The sequence below is a fragment of the Chiloscyllium punctatum genome, chromosome 47 (assembly GCF_047496795.1).
Source record: "Chiloscyllium punctatum isolate Juve2018m chromosome 47, sChiPun1.3, whole genome shotgun sequence".
In the NCBI taxonomy this organism is placed as follows: Eukaryota; Metazoa; Chordata; class Chondrichthyes; order Orectolobiformes; family Hemiscylliidae; genus Chiloscyllium; species Chiloscyllium punctatum.
In genome coordinates this window covers 257,059-276,871 of record NC_092785.1, presented here as the reverse complement: position 1 = coordinate 276,871, position 19,813 = coordinate 257,059, and the positions used below count along the sequence as shown (strand labels likewise).

Below are 19,813 nucleotides of genomic sequence, written 5' to 3'. Positions count from 1 at the left end.
CCCCTAGTCCCATTTGCCAGCTCTTGGCCCATACCCCTCTAAAACCCTTCCTATTCATATCCCCACCCAGGTGCCTTTGAAACGTTGCAGTTGTACCAGATCCACCACATCCTCTGGCCACTTATTCCATACACGTACCACCCTCTGGGTGAAAATGTTTCCTCTTAGGTCCCATTTACTTCTTTCCCCTCTCACCAGTCAGGATAAAGACAGGAAGGGTCTTCCCACTGACCAGAGGGTCCCTTCCCAACCTTTCCCCTCTCATTCTAATCCCATTTCTGGATACCACCTCCCCCACCACCCCCCCCATCCCAGGGTAAAAGCCCTTGCCTATTTACAACCCCCCCTATCCCTGCCCCTCATGATTTTATAGAATAAACTGTAGTTGCTGGGCTCCAAGGCAAGACCATCAGGAAGCTGGAAACATACACCTTTCCTTGACCAAGATGGCGGCCACCCGACTTGGAAAGGGTAGCGCTGAGGCCGGTCGTCCCTTTACCAAGATGGGGGGGGGGGGGGGGCGGGACGCGTTTCGGCCGTCGACGCGTGACGTCGGGGTGGACACGTGGGAGGCGCTTTCGGGCGTCCGGAAGTTCCCGAAGGAGGACGGACGCGACCGGAAATAGCCGACAATTGCCGAACGTGGTGACATCGCGACGGGAGGGAGGAGGAATTGGCCAACAAACACCAAACAAGATGGCGGAGCGGGCTCTCATGATGGAGGCGGACGGCATCACCAAACGGATCCTGCACGTCGGCACGGGGGAGCTGCTGGACTTCAAGGACGGGACCAAGGTAGAACGATAACGGTTAGAGATCTGACGTACCCCACCCGCCGGTCGGTCGGTCGGTCGGGGAGAATGGGGGCAGGGAGACCTCTCGCCCTTCTAACGGCCGCACCCCGCATGTTCGCGGCCAGGCCCTGGGAAGTCAGCAGTCATTGGACCGCCATCCTCCCGCCTCCCCGTCCCCGAGGCCCCGATTGGTCGCGGCCGCTGTCTGTCAGTAGTCCCCGCGCGCCCGTTGGCCGGCGTGGCCGTCCGTCCACAGGGTGCCGACCTATCGGGGCCAGGGGCGTGCCGCTGGGAAACGCCCGCCCACCGTCGCGACACTGGACAGGGCAGCACCGCTGCCAATCGCCCGGGGGGTACGTTCTGATTGGTCCGCACGACTGGCGCCACCCACCCAATTGGACCGGCTGGCTGCCAGTCCCGCATCCAATTGGACCGCCAGGTTCCCATCTCCCCCCCCCCCCCCCCCTCCCACGCGCACCGATCGGCCCGCCCGGGTGCCAGTAACGCACGCGATTGGCCCGGCCGACCGCCCGTCAGGTGATCGGACGGCGAGGCCGCCACTCACGCCGCAGGGCGCCACCCAACCCCTGCACCGATTGGACGGTAGCAGGTCCGCCCCTTCAGGACGGCCGCCTGTCCGCTGGGCGGTGCCGACCATCAGGCATCGCCCGCCCTCAACCCTGATTGGGCGAGCGCTGGTCCCCGGCGGCGGCGCCGCTCTCTGATTGGGCGCGCTCTGGTGTCAATCAGTGTGCTTGCTGAAGGTACATTGTGACAGTGTTGCAGAAACCCATTCGGTGTAGAATTTATTGCAAAAATAGGCTTTATTCCTAAAATTATTTGGATTTCTATGCAATGCCATTATTTTTCATACATTGCATTGCTTTATGCACAGATATCCAGGTTTATTTTTTCTATTTATATTATTTTATATTTATATAAATACACAAAATATAAATTTTAATGTCTACATAAAGCAACTGACTGAAAATCGAAATTTATTTATCATATATATATATATAGGAAAAATAAATTTCAAATTTCGATAAATTGCTTTATGTGCAGACATCAAATAAATTTTGATGTCTATATATGTTCATGTAGATAATATGTAAATACATAATTTATATTTATATATATTTATATATCAAAATATGTATTAATATATTTAACTTAGATGCTGCCTGAACTGCTGAGGTTTTGCAGCACCATCCTAATCCAACTCTGGTTTCCAGCATCTGCAGTCATTGTTTTTAACCTATATACTCTTCTGTTGAGGTGTCAGTGGAGCCCAAATGACTGTGCCCCCCCTCCTCCTCCCTCCCCCCCCCTCCTCCCCCCCCCTCCTCCCTCCCCCTCCTCCCTCCCCCCCTCTACCCCCTCTCCCCCTCCCCCCCCCTTCCCCCCCCTTCCCCCCCCCCCCCCCACTCTTTCTCCCCCCCCCCCCCGTTCTTAGGGGGTTAAAAAGAATGACTGCAGATGCTGGAAACCAGATTCTGGATTAATGGTGCTGGAAGAGCACAGCAGTTCAGGCAGCATCCAAGTAGCTTCGAAATCGACGTTTCGGGCAAAAGCCCTTCATCAGGAATAAAGGCAGTGAGCCTGAAGGATGGAGAGATAAGCTAGAGGAGGGTGGGGGTGGGGAGGGAGTAGCACAGAGTACAATGGGTGAGTGGGGGAGGGGATGAAGGTGATAGGTCAAGGAGGAGAGGGTGGAGTGGATAGGTGGAAAAGAAGATAGGCAGGTCGGACAAGTCAAGGAGTCAGTAACTGAGCTGGAAGTTTGGAACTAGGGTGAGGTGGGGGAAGGGGAAATGAGGAAGCTGTTGAAGTCCACATTGATGCCCTGGGGTTGAAGTGTTCCGAGGCGGAAGATGAGGCGTTCTTCCTCCAGGCGTCTGGTGGTGAGGGAGCGGCGGTGAAGGAGGCCCAGGACCTCCATGTCCTCGGCAGAGTGGGAGGGGGAGTTGAAATGTTGGGCCACGGGGCGGTTTGGTTGATTGGTGCGGGTGTCTCGGAGATGTTCCCTAAAGCGCTCTGCTAGGAGGCGCCCAGTCTCCCCAATGGTGCTTGTTGGAAAGTTCTGGCGATGAGGCATTCTGCCAAATGGCTTTGACAGTCTGCTCAGGGAACCGCTCGACAGGATCCGCCCTCTCCTTTTCCCGAAGGGTCTCAAGGACACTACGTGCTGACCACTTCCTGATGGACTTGTGATCAAAGGTGTTTTTCCTCATAAACTTCTCCACAAAGGACAGGTGATACGGAACGGTCCAACTACTCGGAGCGTTCCGCGGCAGCGAGGCGCAGGCCCATCCTTCGCAACACCAGGGACACCCTCAGTACATAGTGACACTTGGTGTTTGCGTACCGGGGATCCACACACAGCTTGATGCTGCCACACACAAAGGTGGCCATCAGGGTGAGGGTGGCATTGGGCGTGTTTTTTCCCCGTTGCCCAGATCTTTGTACAGCGAGTCCCTTCAGACCCGGTCCATCTTTGATCTCCATATAAATTGGAAGATGGCAGGGTGACTGCAGCGGCACAGGTTCTGGGAATAGGCCAGACCTGTGCCACGTATAACAGCAATGACAGTGCCTCAGATTCCATCTGCTCAGTCTCTGCCTCACTTTGCTGATACGCTCCTCCCAAGACTTGGCGCACGCCCCAGACCCCCCAAACCAAATCCCAGCACCTTCAGGTGGTCAGTCCTGACGGTGAAGGGGTTCGAGGATTGGTCGAGGAGTGTAGCACAGAATCGCCCACAGTGTGGATAGTGACCCTTCGGCTGAAAATAACCCCTTTGAAAACTAACCGATCCAAAACCATTGCCCTCCCCTTTTACGCTGCACTTACCCCTGACCAATCCACCCTAACCTGCACATCCCTGGACACTATGGGACAATTTCCCATGGCCAATCCCACCCTAACCTGCACATCCCTGGGCACTATGGGACAATTTCCCATGGCCAATCCACCCTAACCTGTACATCCCTGGACACTATGGGACAATTTCCCATGGCCAATCCACCCTAACCTGTACATCCCTGGACACTATGGGACAATTTCCCATGGCCAATCCACCCTAACCTGCACATCCCTGGACACTATGGGACAATTTCCCATGGCCAATCCCACCCTAACCTGCACATCCCTGGGCACTATGGGACAATTTCCATGGCCAATCCACCCTAACCTCCACATCCCTGGGCACTATGGGACAATTTCCCATGGCCAATCCACCCTAACCTGTACATCCCTGGACACTATGGGACAATTTCCCATGGCCAATCCACCCTAACCTCCACATCCCTGGGCACTATGGGACAATTTCCCATGGCCAATCCACCCTAACCTCCACATCCCTGGGCACTATGGGACAATTTCCCATGGCCAATCCCACCCTAACCTGCACATCCCTGGAAACTATGGGACAATTTCCCATGGCCAATCCACCCTGACCTGCACATCCCTGGACACTATGGGACAATTTCCCACGGCCAATCCACCCTAACCTGTATACCCCGGGGCACTATGGGACAATTTCCCATGGCCAATCCACCCTGACCTGCACATCCCTGGACACTATGGGACAATTTCCCACGGCCAATCCACCCTAACCTGCACAACCCTGTGCACTATGGGACAATATCCCATGGCCAATCCCACCCTAACCTGCACATCCCTGGGCTGTTCTTCTCTGTCAGCCTGAACACCATAACCACATCACCAACCACAATCAGAGACCACTCTTTGCCCCATCTCATTCTCTATCCCCCCCATCCTCTCCCCCTCTATCCCCACCTCTCTATCACCCCGTCCTCCTATCCCTCTCCTCCTGCGTCCCCTCTCCTCCTCCTGCCCCTCCCCCCTCTCCTCCTGCCCCCCTCTCCTCCTCCTGCCCCCCTCCTCCTGCCCCCCCCCTCTCCTCCTGCCCCCCTCTCCTCCTCCTGCCCCCCTCCTCCTGCCCCCCCACCTCTCCTCCTGCCCCCCTCTCCTCCTCCTGCCCCCCTCTCTCGCCCTGTTTCTCCCTGTGTCTCACTCTCCCTGCCGCTCTGTGCCCTGACTAGGCCACCTTTCACTACCGGACGATGAGGTGTAATGAGGACCGCACCGTCATCGATGACAGCCGCACCCGAGGGAAACCCATGGAGCTCATCATTGGCAAGAAATTCAAGCTGCCCGTCTGGGAGACAATTGTGGTGTCCATGCGGCAGGGGGAGGTCGCGGAGTTCCTGTGTGATACCAAGGTCAGTCCTCGGTTCAGCCTTCTCTCTCTTCCCCACCATCCCCTGGACGTTTGGCAGCCACTGATGCACTGTCTCTCTTTCCCACAGCACGTGTTGGTCTACCCAATGGTGTCCAAAAGTCTTCGGAACATTGCGATGGGCAAGGACCCTCTGGAGGGCCAGAGGCACTGCTGTGGGATCGCACAGCGACACGAACACAACTCACTGGGTCACTGTGATTTGGATCAGCTCCAAAAGGATCCCCAGCCCCTCATCTTCCTCATTGAAATGCTCAAGGTACCCAGCTCCAACGAAATGCCAGGGAGATGAGTGGCAGGCAGGAAATAGCCAACTAATGGGCCCAATCCCCTTCCCACTCACTCCCACCCTCCACAATCCCAGTGGGCCCAATCCCCTTCCCACTCACTCCCACATTCCGCAATCCCAACGGGCCCAATCCCCTTCCCACTCACTCCCACCCTCCACAATCCCAACAGACCCAATCCCCTTCCCACTCACTCCCACCCTCCACAATCCCAGTGGGCCCAATCCCCTTCCCACTCACTCCCACCCTCCACAATCCCAACAGACCCAATCCCCTTCCCACTCACTCCCACTCTCCACAATCCCAGTGGGCCCAATCCCCTTCCCACTCACTCCCACCCTCCGCAATCCTAACGGACCCAATCCCCTTCCCACTCACTCCCACTCTCCACAATCCCAGTGGGCCCAATCCCCTTCCCACTCACTCCCACCCTCCGCAATCCTAACGGACCCAATCCCCTTCCCACTCACTCCCACTCTCCACAATCCCAGTGGGCCCAATCCCCTTCCCACTCACTCCCACCCTCCGCAATCCTAACGGACCCAATCCCCTTCCCACTCACTCCCACTCTCCACAATCCCAGTGGGCCCAATCCCCTTCCCGTTCACTCCCACCCTCCACAATCCCAACAGACCCAATCCCCTTCCCACTCACTCCCACACTCCACGATCCCAGTGGTCCCAATCCCCTATCCGTTCACTCCCACTCTCCGCAATCCCAGTGGTCCCAATCCCCTTCCCATTCACTCCCACTCTCCACGATCCCAACAGACCCAATCCCCTTCCCACTCACTCCCACCCTCCGCAATCCCAGTGGTCCCAATCCCTTTCCCACTCACTCCCACTCTCCACGATCCCAATGGGCCCAATCCCAATGGGCCCAATCCCCTTCCCACTCACTCCCACATTCCGCAATCCCAACGGACCCAATCCCCTTCCCACTCACTCCCACACTCCACGAGCCCCGTGGTCCCAATCCCCTATCCGTTCACTCCCACCCTCCGCAATCCCAGTGGTCCCAATCCCCTTCCCGTTCACTCCCACTCTCCACGATCCCAACAGACCCAATCCCCTTCCCACTCACTCCCACCCTCCGCAATCCCAACGGACCCAATCCCCTTCCCACTCACTCCCACCCTCCGCAATCCCAGTGGTCCCAATCCCCTTCCCACTCACTCCCACCCTCCGCAATCCCAACGGACCCAATCCCCTTCCCACTCACTCCCACCCTCTGCAATCCCAGTGGTCCCAATCCCCTTCCCACTCACTCCCACCCTCCGCAATCCCAACGGACCCAATCCCCTTCCCACTCACTCCCACACTCCACGATCCCAGTGGTCCCAATCCCCTATCCGTTCACTCCCACCCTCTGCAATCCCAGTGGTCCCAATCCCCTTCCCGTTCACTCCCACTCTCCACGATCCCAGTGGACCCAAACCCCTTCCCACTCACTCCCACTCTCCACGATCCCAGTGGTCCCAATCCCCTTCCCGTTCACTCCCACTCTCCGCAATCCCAGTGGTCCCAATCCCCTTCCCGTTCACTCCCACTCTCCACGATCCCAGTGGACCCAAACCCCTTCCCACTCACTCCCACTCTCCACGATCCCAGTGGTCCCAATCCCCTTCCCGTTCACTCCCACCCTCCGCAATCCCAGTGGTCCCAAACCCCTTCCCATTCACTCCCACTCTCCACGAACCCAATGGACCCAAACCCCTTTCCCACTCACTCCCACTCTCCACAATCCCAGTGGTCCCAATCCCCTTCCCACTCACTCCCACTCTCCACGATCCCAATGGACCCAAACCCCTTCCCACTCTCCACAATCCCAGTGGTCCCAAACCCTTTCCCACTCACTCCCACTCTCCACGAACCCAATGGACCCAATCCCCTTCCCGTGCACTCCCACTCTCCACGATCCCAATGGACCCAAACGCCTTCCCACTCACTCCCACTCTCCACAATCCCAGTGGACCCAATCCCCTTCCCGTTCACTCCCACTCTCCATGATCCCAATGGACCCAATCCCCTTCCCGTTCATTCCCACTCTCCACAATCCCAATGGACCCAATCCCCTTCCACACACTCCCACTCTCCACAATCCCAGTGGTCCCAAACCCTTTCCCGCTCACTCCCACTCTCCACGAACCCAATGGACCCAAACCCCTTCCCACTCACTCCCACACTCCACGATCCCAGTGGACCCAATCCCCTTCCCGTTCACTCCCACTCTCCACGATCCCAATGGACCCAATCCCATTCCCGTTCACTCCCACTCTCCACAATCCCAGTGGACCCAATCCCCTTCCACACACTCCCACTCTCCACAATCCCAGTGGACCCAAACCCCTTCCCACTCACTCCCACACTCCACGATCCCAATGGACCCAATCCCCTTCCCGTTCACTCCCACTCTCCACAATCCCAGTGGACCCAATCCCCTTCCACACACTCCCACTCTCCACAATCCCAGTGGACCCAAACCCCTTCCCACTCACTCCCACACTCCACGATCCCAATGGACCCAATCCCCTTCCCGTTCACTCCCACTCTCCACAATCCCAGTGGACCCAATCCCCTTCCACACACTCCCACTCTCCACAATCCCAGTGGACCCAAACCCCTTCCCACTCACTCCCACACTCCACGATTCCAGTGGTCCCAAACCCCTTCCCTCTCTCCACGATCCCAATGGTCCCAATCCCCTTCCCACTCACTCCCACTCTTCATGATCCCAGTGGTCCCAATCCTCTTCCCACTCTCCATGATCCCAGTGGTCCCAATCCCCTTCCCACTCACTCCCACTCTCCATGATCCCAGTGGTCCCAATCCCCTTCCCACTCACTCCCACTCTCCACGATCCCAGTGGTCCCAATCCTCTTCCCACTCTCCATGATCCCAGTGGTCCCAAACCCCTTCCCACTCACTCCCACTCTCCACCATCCCAGTGGTCCCAATCCCCTTCCCACTCACTCCCACTCTCCACGATCCCAGTGGTCCCAATCCCCTTCCCACTCACTCCCACTCTCCACGATCCCAGTGGTCGCCAACCCCTTCCCACTCTCCGCGATCCCAGTGGTCCCAATCCCCTTCCCGTTCACTCCCGCCCTCCACAATCCCAGTGGTCCCAAACCCCTTCCCGTTCACTCCCACTCTCCACGATCCCAGTGGTCCCATTCCCCTTCCCATTCACTCCCACTCTCCACAATCCCAGTGGACCCAATCCCATTCTCGTTCACTCCCACTCTCCACGATCCCAGTGGTCCCAAACCCCTTCCCGTTCCCTCCCACCCTCCACAATCCCAGTGGTCCCAAACCCCTTCCCGTTCACTCCCACTCTCCACGAAACCAGTGGTCCCAAACCCCTTCCCACTCACTCCCACTCTCCACGATCCCAGTGGTCCGAATCCCCTTCCCACTCACTCCCACTCTCCACGATCCCAGTGGTCGCCAACCCCTTCCCACTCTCCGTGATCCCAGTGGTCCCAATCCTCTTCCCGTTCACTCCCGCCCTCCACAATCACAGTGGTCCCAAACCCCTTCCCGTTCACTCCCACTCTCCGCGATTCCAGTGGTCCCAAACCCCTTCCCGTTCACTCCCACTCTCCACAATCCCAGTGGTCCCAATCCCCTTCCCGTTCACTCCCACTCTCCACGATCCCAGTGGTCGCCAACCCCTTCCCGTTCACTCCCACTCTCCGCGATCCCAGTGGTCCCAATCCCCTCCCCTTTCACTCCCAATCTCCACGATCCCAGTGGTCCCAATCCCCATCCCACTCACTCCCACTCTCCACGATCCCAGTGGTTCCAATCCCCTTCCCACTCTCCGCGATCCCAGTGGTCCCAATCCCCTTCCCGTTCATTCCCGCCCTCCATAATCCCAGGTGTCCCAAACCCCTTCCCGTTCACTCCCACTCTCCACGATCCCAGTGGTCCCAATCCCCTTCCCATTCACTCCCACTCTCCACAATCCCAGTGGACCCAAACCCCTTCCCGTTCCCTCCTGCACTCCACAATCCCAGTGGTCCCAAACCCCTTCCCACTCACTCCCACTCTCCACGATCCCAGTGGTCGCCAACCCCTTCCCGTTCACTCCCACTCTCCACGAACCCAGTGGTCCCAAACCCCTTCCCACTCACTCCCACTCTCCGCGATTCCAGTGGTCCCAAACCCCTTCCCGTTCACTCCCTCTCTCCACGATCCCAGTGGTCCCAATCCCCTTCCCACTCACTCCCACTCTCCACAATCCCAGTGGACCCAATCCCCTTCCCGTTCACTCCCACTCTCCACAATCCCAATGGACCCAATCCCCTTCCCGTTCACTCCCACTCTCCACAATCCCAGTGGTCCCAAACCCTTTCCCGCTCACTCCCACTCTCCACGAACCCAATGGACCCACCCCTTCCCACTCACTCCCACTCTCCACGATCCCAGTGGACCCAATCCCCTTCCCGTTCACTCCCACTCTCCACGAACCCAGTGGTCCCAAACCCCTTCCCACTCACTCCCACTCTCCACGATCCCAGTGGTCCCAAACCCCTTCACACTCACTCCCACTCTCCACGATCCCAGTGGTCGCCAACCCCTTCCCACTCTCCGCGATCCCAGTGGTCCCAAACCCCTTCCCGTTCACTCCCACTCTCCACGATCCCAGTGGTCCCAATCCCCTTCCCGTTCACTCCCACTCTCCATGATCCCAGTGGTCGCCAACCCCTTCCCGTTCACTCCCACCCTCCGCGATCCCAGTGGTCCCAATCCCCTCCCCGTTCACTCCCACTCTCCACGATCCCAGTGGTCCCAATCCCCATCCCACTCACTCCCACTCTCCATGATCCCAGTGGTCCCAATCCCCATCCCACTCACTCCCACTCTCCACGATCCCAGTGGTCCCAAACCCCTTCCCGTTCACACCCACTCTCCACGATCCCAGTGGTCCCAAACCCCTTCCTGTTCACACCCACTCTCCATGATCCCAGTGGTCCAAAACCCCTTCCCGTTCACTCCCACTCTCCACGATCCCAGTGGTCCCAAACCCCTTCCCGTTCACACCCACTCTCCACGATCCCAGTGGACCCAAACCCCTTCCCGTTCCCTCCTGCACTCCACAATCCCAGTGGTCCCAAACCCCTTCCCACTCACTCCCACTCTCCACGATCCCAGTGGTCGCCAACCCCTTCCCACTCTCCGCGATCCCAGTGGTCCCAAACCCCTTCCCATTCACTCCCACTCTCCACAATCCCAGTGGTCCCAATCCCCTTCCCGTTCACTCCCACTCTCCATGATCCCAGTGGTCCCAAACCCCTTCCCGTTCACTCCCACTCTCCGCGATCCCAGTGGTCCCAAACCCCTTCCCATTCACACCCACTCTCCACGATCCCAGTGGTCCCAAACCCCTTCCCGATCACACCCACTCTCCATGATCCCAGTGGTCCAAAACCCCTTCCCGTTCACTCCCACTCTCCACGATCCCAGTGGTCCCAAACCCCTTCCCACTCACTCCCACTCTCCACGATCCCAATGGTCGCCAACCCCTTCCCACTCTCCGCGATCCCAGTGGTCCCAAACCCCTTCCCATTCACTCCCACTCTCCACGATCCCAGTGGTCCCAATCCCCTTCCCACTCACTCCCACTCTCCACAATCCCAGTGGACCCAATCACCTTCCCGTTCACTCCCACTCTCCACGATCCCAGTGGTCCCAAACCCCTTCCCACTCACTCCCACTCTCCACGATCCCAGTGGTCGCCAACCCCTTCCCACTCTCCGCGATCCCAGTGGTCCCAATCCCCTTCCCATTCACACCCACTCTCCACAATCCCAGTGGTCCCAATCCCCTTCCCGTTCACTCCCACTCTCCACGATCCCAGTGGTCCCAATCCCCTTCCCACTCACTCCCACTCTCCACAATCCCAGTGGTCCCAATCCCCTTCCCACTCACTCCCACTCTCCACGATCTCAGTGGACCCAATCCCCTTCCCACTCACTCCCACTCTCCACGAATCCAGTGGTCCCAATCCCCTTCCCACTCTCCACGATCCCAGTGGTCCAAATCCCCTTCCCACTCACTCCCAATCTCCACAATCCCAGTGGATCCAATCCCCTTCCCACTCACTCCCATTCTCCACGATCCCAGTGGACCCAATCCCCTTCCCACTCTCCACGATCCCAGTGGTCCCAATCCCCTTCCCGTTCACACCCACTCTCCACAATCCCAGTGGTCCCAATCCCCTTCCCGTTCACTCCCACTCTCCACAATCCCAGTGGTCCCAATCCCCTTCCCGTTCGCTCCCACCCTCCGCGATCCCAGTGGTCCCAATCCCCTCCCCGTTCACTCCCACTCTCCACGATCCCAGTGGTCCCAATCCCCATCCCACTCACTCCCACTCTCCACGATCCCAGTGGTCCCAAACCCCTTCCCACTCACTCCCACTCTCCACGATCCCAGTGGTCGCCAACCCCTTCCCACTCTCCGCGATCCCAGTGGTCCCAAACCCCTTCCCATTCACTCCCACTCTCCACGATCCCAGTGGTCCCAATCCCCTTCCCACTCACTCCCACTCTCCACAATCCCAGTGGACCCAATCCCCTTCCCATTCACTCCCACTCTCCACGATCCCAGTGGTCCCAATCCCCTTCCCGTTCACTCCCACTCTCCACGATCCCAGTGGTCCCAAACCCCTTCCCGTTCACACCCACTCTCCACGATCCCAGTGGTCCCAAACCCCTTCCCGTTCACACCCACTCTCCATGATCCCAGTGGTCCAAAACCCCTTCCCGTTCACTCCCACTCTCCACGATCCCAGTGGTCCCAAACCCCTTCCCACTCACTCCCACTCTCCACGATCCCAGTGGACCCAATCCCCTTCCCGTTCACTCCCACTCTCCACGGTCCCAGTGGTCCGAAACCCCTTCCCACTCACTCCCACTCTCCACGAACCCAGTGGTCGCCAACCCCTTCCCACTCTCCGCGATCCCAGTGGTCCCAAACCCCTTCCCATTCACTCCCTCTCTCCACGATCCCAGTGGTCCCAATCCCCTTCCCATTCACTCCCTCTCTCCACGATCCCAGTGGTCCCAATCCCCTTCCCACTCACTCCCACTCTCCACAATCCCAGTGGACCCAATCCCCTTCCCGTTCACTCCCACTCTCCACGATCCCAGTGGTCCCAATCCCCTTCCCATTCACTCCCACTCTCCACAATCCCAGTGGTCCCAATCCCCTTCCCGTTCACTCCCACTCTCCATGATCCCAGTGGTCCCAATCCCCTTCCCACTCACTCCCACTCTCCACAATCCCAGTAGTCCCAATCTCCTTCCCACTCACTCCCACTCTCCACGATCCCAGTGGTCCCAATCCCCTTCCCACTCACTCCCACTCTCCACGATCCCAGTGGTCCCAATCCCCTTCCCACTCTCCACGATCCCAGTGGTCCAAATCCCCTTCCCACTCACTCCCACTCTCCACGATCCCAGTGTACCCAATCCCCTTCCCACTCTCCGCGATCCCAGTGGTCCCAATCCCCTTCCCACTCACTCCCACTCTCCACGATCCCAGTGGTCAGAATCCCCTTCCCACTCTCCATGATCCCAGTGGTCAGAATCCCCTTCCCACTCTCCACGATTCCAGTGGTCCTAATTCCCTTCCCACTCTCCACGATCCCAGTGGTCCTGATCCCCTGGTCTGCCCTGTGCCCACTGTTTTCCCCCCCCCGCCACCAGCAGTTTCCTGGGTTTGAGCGTGGTGAAGTGATCCTGTCCCTTTCCCTGGGTTTGAGCGTGGTGAAGTGATCCTGTCCCTTTCCCTGGGTTTGAGCGTGGTGAAGTGATCCTGTCCCTTTCCCTGGGTTTGAGCGTGGTGAAGTGATCCTGTCCCTTTGGTTGGGTTTGAGCGTGGTGAAGTGATCCTGTCCCTTTCCCTGGGTTTGAGCGTGGTGAAGTGATCCTGTCCCTTTCCCTGGGTTTGAGCGTGGTGAAGTGATCCTGTCCCTTTCCCTGGGTTTGAGCGTGGTGAAGTGATCCTGTCCCTTTCATGGGTTTGAGCGTGGTGAAGTGATCCTGTCCCTTTCCCTGGGTTTGAGCGCGGTGAAGTGATCCTGTCCCTTTCCCTGGGTTTGAGCGTGGTGAAGTGATCCTGTCCCTTTCCCTGGGTTTGAGCGCGGTGAAGTGATCCTGTCCCTTTCCCTGGGTTTGAGCGTGGTGAAGTGATCCTGTCCCTTTCCCTGGGTTTGAGCATGGTGAAGTGATCCTGTCCCTATCCCTGGGTTTGAGCGTGGTGAAGTGATCCTGTCCCTTTCCCTGGGTTTGAGCGTGGTGAAGTGATCCTGTCCCTTTGGTTGGGTTTGAGCGTGGTGAAGTGATCCTGTCCCTTTGGTTGGGTTTGAGCGTGGTGAAGTGATCCTGTCCCTTTCCCTGGGTTTGAGCGTGGTGAAGTGATCCTGTCCCTTTGGTTGGGTTTGAGCGTGGTGAAGTGATCCTGTCCCTTTCCCTGGGTTTGAGCGTGGTGAAGTGATCCTGTCCCTTTCCCTGGGTTTGAGCGTGGTGAAGTGATCCTGTCCCTTTCCCTGGGTTTGAGCGTGGTGAAGTGATCCTGTCCCTTTCCCTGGGTTTGAGCGTGGTGAAGTGATCCTGTCCCTTTCCCTGGGTTTGAGCGTGGTGAAGTGATCCTGTCCCTTTCCCTGGGTTTGAGCGTGGTGAAGTGATCCTGTCCCTTTCCCTGGGTTTGAGCGTGGTGAAGTGATCCTGTCCCTTTCCCTGGGTTTGAGCGTGGTGAAGTGATCCTGTCCCTTTCCCTGGGTTTGAGCGTGGTGAAGTGATCCTGTCCCTTTGGTTGGGTTTGAGCGCGGTGAAGTGATCCTGTCCCTTTCCCTGGCTTTGAGCGTGGTGAAGTGATCCTGTCCCTTTGGTTGGGTTTGAGCGCGGTGAAGTGATCCTGTCCCTTTCCCTGGCTTTGAGCGTGGTGAAGTGATCCTGTCCCTTTCCCTGGGTTTGAGCGTGGTGAAGTGATCCTGTCCCTTTCCCTGGCTTTGAGCGTGGTGAAGTGATCCTGTCCCTTTGGTTGGGTTTGAGCGCGGTGAAGTGATCCTGTCCCTTTCCCTGGGTTTGAGCGTGGTGAAGTGATGCTGTCCCTTTCCCTGGGTTTGAGCGTGGTGAAGTGATCCTGTCCCTTTGGTTGGGTTTGAGCATGGTGAAGTGATCCTGTCCCTTTCCCTGGGTTTGAGCGTGGTGAAGTGATCCTGTCCCTTTCCCTGGCTTTGAGCGTGGTGAAGTGATCCTGTCCCTTTCCCTGGGTTTGAGCGTGGTGAAGTGATCCTGTCCCTTTCCCTGGGTTTGAGCGTGGTGAAGTGATCCTGTCCCTTTGGTTGGGTTTGAGCGCGGTGAAGTGATCCTGTCCCTTTCCCTGGGTTTGAGCGTGGTGAAGTGATGCTGTCCCTTTCCCTGGGTTTGAGCGTGGTGAAGTGATCCTGTCCCTTTCCCTGGGTTTGAGCGTGGTGAAGTGATCCTGTCCCTTTGGTTGGGTTTGAGTGTGGTGAAGTGATCCTGTCCCTTTCCCTGGGTTTGAGCGTGGTGAAGTGATCCTGTCCCTTTGGTTGGGTTTGAGCGTGGTGAAGTGATCCTGTCCCTTTCCTTGGGTTTGAGCGTGGTGAAGTGATGCTGTCCCTTTCCCTGGGTTTGAGCGTGGTGAAGTGATCCTGTCCCTTTCCCTGGGTTTGAGCGTGGTGAAGTGATCCTGTCCCTTTGGTTGGGTTTGAGCGCGGTGAAGTGATCCTGTCCCTTTCCCTGGGTTTGAGCGTGGTGAAGTGATCCTGTCCCTTTCCCTGGGTTTGAGCGTGGTGAAGTGATCCTGTCCCTATCCCTGGGTTTGAGCGTGGTGAAGTGATGCTGTCCCTTTCCCTGGGTTTGAGCGCGGTGAAGTGATCCTGTCCCTTTGGTTGGGTTTGAGCGTGGTGAAGTGATCCTGTCCCTTTCCCTGGGTTTGAGCGCGGTGAAGTGATCCTGTCCCTTTCTCTGGGTTTAAGCGCGGTGAAGTGATCCTGTCCCTTTCCCTGGGTTTGAGCGCGGTGAAGTGATCCTGTCCCTTTCCCTGGGTTTGAGCGCGGTGAAGTGATGCTGTCCTTTCCCTGGGTTTGAGCGCGGTGAAGTGATCCTGTCCCTTTGGTTGGGTTTGAGCGTGGTGAAGTGATCCTGTCCCTTTCCCTGGGTTTGAGCGCGGTGAAGTGATCCTGTCCCTTTCTCTGGGTTTAAGCGCGGTGAAGTGATCCTGTCCCTTTCCCTGGGTTTGAGCGCGGTGAAGTGATCCTGTCCCTTTCCCTGGGTTTGAGCGCGGTGAAGTGATCCTGTCCCTTTCCCTGGGTTTGAGCGCGGTGAAGTGATCCTGTCCCTTTCCCTGGGTTTGAGCGCGGTGAAGTGATCCTGTCCCTTTCCCTGGGTTTGAGCGCGGTGAAGTGATCCTGTCCCTTTCCCTGGGTTTGAGCGCGGTGAAGTGATCCTGTCCCTTTCCCTGGGTTTGAGCGCGGTGAAGTGATCCTGTCCCTTTCACTGGGTTTGAGCGCGGTGAAGTGATCCTGTCCCTTTCCCTGGGTTTGAGCGCGGTGAAGTGATCCTGTCCCTTTGGTTGGGTTTGAGCGTGGTGAAGTGATCCTGTCCCTTTGCCTGGGTTTGAGCGCGGTGAAGTGATCCTGTCCCTTTGCCTGGGTTTGAGCGCGGTGAAGTGATCCTGTCCCTTTGCCTGGGTTTGAGCGCGGTGAAGTGATCCTGTCCCTTTGCCTGGGTTTGAGCGCGGTGAAGTGATCCTGTCCCTTTGCCTGGGTTTGAGCGCGGTGAAGTGATCCTGTCCCTTTCCCTGGGTTTGAGCGTGGTGAAGTGATCCTGTCCCTTTGCCTGGGTTTGAGCGCGGTGAAGTGATCCTGTCCCTTTCCCTGGGTTTGAGCGCGGTGAAGTGATCCTGTCCCTTTGCCTGGGTTTGAGCGCGGTGAAGTGATCCTGTCCCTTTCCCTGGGTTTGAGCGCGGTGAAGTGATCCTGTCCCTTTCCCTGGGTTTGAGCGCGGTGAAGTGATCCTGTCCCTTTCCCTGGGTTTGAGCGTGGTGAAGTGATCCTGTCCCTTTGGTTGGGTTTGAGCGTGGTGAAGTGATCCTGTCCCTTTCCCTGGGTTTGAGCGTGGTGAAGTGATCCTGTCCCTTTCCCTGGTTTGAGCGTGGTGAAGTGATGCTGTCCCTTTCCCTGGGTTTGAGCGTGGTGAAGTGATCCTGTCCCTTTGGTTGGGTTTGAGCGTGGTGAAGTGATCCTGTCCCTTTCCCTGGGTTTGAGCGTGGTGAAGTGATCCTGTCCCTTTCCCTGGGTTTGAGCGTGGTGAAGTGATCTGTCCCTTTCCCTGGTTTGAGCGTGGTGAGTGATCCTGTCCTTTCCTGGGTTTGAGCGTGGTGAAGTGATCCTGTCCCTTTCCCTGGGTTTGAGCGTGGTGAAGTGATCCTGTCCCTTTCCCTGGGTTTGAGCGTGGTGAAGTGATCCTGTCCCTTTCCCTGGGTTTGAGCGCGGTGAAGTGACGCTGTCCCTGTGTGACAGGTGGAGGAGCCAGGCAGCTACCAGCAGGAAGCTTGGGCCATGACAGATGAGGAGAAACTGGAGGCTGTCCCCCTGATCCACGAGGAAGGTAACCAGCTGTTCAAGGAGGGCAAGGTGAAGGAAGCATGCAGGAGGTACCACGATGCGATCGCCTGTCTCAAAAACCTGCAGATGAAGGTGAGAGGGAGCAGCCCCCTGGGCCGAGAGCAGAGCTGGGGTCAGGGGGCAGAGCTGGGGGTCAGAGGGGGGGGGGGGTCAGAACTGGGGTCGGGGGGGGGGTCAGAGCTGGGGTCAGGGGGCAGAGCTTGGGTCAGGGATCAGAGCTGGGGGCTGGAGGGGGGTCAGAGATGAGGGTCAGAGCTGGGGTTGGAGGGGGGGTCAGAGCTGGGGGTTGGAGGGGGGTCAGAGCTGGGGGTTAGAGGTGGGATCAGAGCTGAGGATCGGAGGGGGGTCAGAGCTGGGGTCAGTGGTCAGAGCTGGGGGTTCGAGGGGGGTCAGAGCTGGGTTCGGGGGGGGGGTCAGAGCTGGGTTCTGTGGGGGGGGGGGAGTCAGAGCTGGAGGCCGGAAAGAGGTCAGAACAGGGCCGAAGGGGGGGTCAGAGCTGGGTTCAGGGGGGAGTCAGAGCTGGGGGCCCAAGGTGGGGTCAGAGCTGAGGGTTGGAGGGGGGGTCAGAGCTCGAGGTCAGGGGTTGGGGTGTCAGAGCTGGGGTGGGGGGGGGCAGAGGTGGGGTCAGAGCTGGGGGCCTGAGGTGGGGTCAGAGCTGAGGGTTGGAGGGGGGGTCAGAGCTCGGGGGTGGGGGGGGGTCAAAGCTGGGGTCAGGGGGACCAGAGGGAGTCAGTTCTGGGGTTGGGGGGGTCAGAGCTGGGGTCGGGGGGGTCAGAGCTGGAGGCCGGTGGGGGTCAGAGCTGGGGTCGGGGGGTCAGAGCTGGGGGTTGGAGGGGGGGTCAGAGCTCGGGGTGGGGGGGGTCAAAGCTGGGGTCAGGGGGACCAGAGGGAGTCAGTTCTGGGGTTGGGGGGGGGTCAGAGCTGGAGGCCGGTGGGGGTCAGAGCTGGGGTCGGGGGGTCAGAGCTGGGGGTTGGAGGTGGGGTCAGAGCTGGGGTCAGGCGGGTCAGAGCTGGAGGCCAGAGGGGGTCAGAGCTGGGGTCAGGGGGGTCAGAGCTGGGGGCCGGAGTGGGGGGGGGGTCAGAGCGGGGGTCGGAGTGGGATCAGAGCTGAAGGCCGTAGGGGGTCAGAGTGGGGGGGTCAGAGGGAGGTCAGAGCTGGGGTCAGTGGGGTCTGAGCTGGGGGCCGGAGTGGGGGGGTCAGAGCTGGGGGCCGGAGGGGGGTCAGAGCTGGGGGCTGGAGGGGGGTTCAGAACTGGGAGTCAGAGGGCAATGCTGTGTTGTCTGAGAGTCAGCTGATCCCTCTCTTGATTTGCAGGTCAGGGGTTGGCTCTGGTATTGACGTTCACTGGTGTATTCTCTTGTGTGTCTGTGTGTGTCTGCGTGTGTGTGTCTGCGTGTGTGTGTCTGTGTGTGTGTGTGTCTGTGTGTGTGTGTGTGTGTCTGTCTGTCTGTGTCTGTCTGTGCATGTGTGTCTGTCTGTGTGTGTGTCTGTGCGTGTGTGTGTGTCTGTGTCTGTGCATGTGTGTCTGTGTGTGTGTCTGTGCGTGTCTGTCTGTGCGTGTGTGTGTGTCTGTGTCTGTGCATGTCTGTGCATGTGTGTCTGTGTGTGTGTCTGTGCATGTGTGTCTGTCTGTGTCTGTGCATGTGTGTGTGTGTGTGTGTGTGTGTGTCTCCCAGGAGAAACCGGGCGATGAGAACTGGATCCGTTTGGATGAGATGATCACCCCATTGCTGCTGAACTACTGTCAGTGCAAGCTCCTGAGTGAGGAGTATTATGAAGTGATTGAGCACTGCTCCTCCATCATCTCCAAGTACGATGGTAAGGTCACTGTGTACTTCACTGACACCGGCTCTGACGGTCAGTCCCACTGCCTCAGCATCTGGACTGGCCCATGTCCCACACTCCGCCCCACAGCCTGGCATTGTGGCACATTCCCAGGACTCCATCCCAGGACATTTTAAAGGGTGGGAGGGTTCCCCCTCAGCCCACCCCCTCCCAGGCTGCACATTCCAGACCCCCCCAGCACCCTCTGGGGGATGGGGGACAGCTCGAGCCAAACCGCCCTCGTCACCCTCCCGACTTTCAATTTAACAGGACAAGCAGCCCCCTTTATTCCTGACCCTGACTGAGGGAGAACAGCTGCTCACTCTTCCCCCTCACCCCCTGTCCGTGTCCCTCAGGATCACACTCCCCTCGATCAGGTTCCCCCCCCCACCCCCCCTGTCCCTCAGGATCACACTCCCCTCTATCAGGTTCCCCCCCCACCCCCCTGTCCCTCAGGATCACACTCCCCTCTATCAGGTTCCCCCCCTGTCCATGTCCCTCAGGATCTCACTCCCCTCTATCAGGTTCCCCCCCCCCTGTCCTGTCCCTCAGGATCTCACTCCCCTCTATCAGGTTCCCCCCCCCACCCCCCTGTCCCTCAGGATCTCACTCCCCTCTATCAGGTTCCCCCCTGTCCCTGTCCCTCAGGATCTCACTCCCCTCTATCAGGTTCCCCCCCCCAACCCCCTGTCCCTCAGGATCTCACTCCCTCTATCAGGTTCCCCCCCCACCCCCCTGTCCCTCAGGATCACACTCCCCTCTATCAGGTTCCCCCCCTGTCCATGTCCCTCAGGATCTCACTCCCCTCTATCAGGTTCCCCCCTGTCCATGTCCCTCAGGATCTCACTTCCCTCTATCAGGTTCCCCCCCCACCCCCCTGTCCCTCAGGATCACACTCCCCTCTATCAGGTTCCCCCCCTGTCCATGTCCCTCAGGATCTCACTCCCCTCTATCAGGTTCCCCCCCTGTCCCTGTCCC

At 58.5% G+C, this 19,813-nt stretch overlaps 1 protein-coding gene across 1 annotated transcript in view; it reads left to right on the top strand.

Moving 5' to 3' along the window:
* Positions 1-616: 616 nt before the first annotated feature.
* Positions 617-19,813, top strand: part of LOC140468490 (AH receptor-interacting protein-like) — a 23,225-nt gene continuing 4,028 nt past the window's right edge. The window contains exons 1-5 of the mRNA XM_072564570.1: positions 617-795; positions 4,863-5,042; positions 5,130-5,318; positions 16,906-17,082; positions 18,688-18,868. Of these exons, the coding sequence (XP_072420671.1) occupies positions 697-795; positions 4,863-5,042; positions 5,130-5,318; positions 16,906-17,082; positions 18,688-18,868 (826 nt within the window). The 5' untranslated portion in view covers positions 617-696. The remainder of the gene's footprint in view (positions 796-4,862; positions 5,043-5,129; positions 5,319-16,905; positions 17,083-18,687; positions 18,869-19,813) is intronic.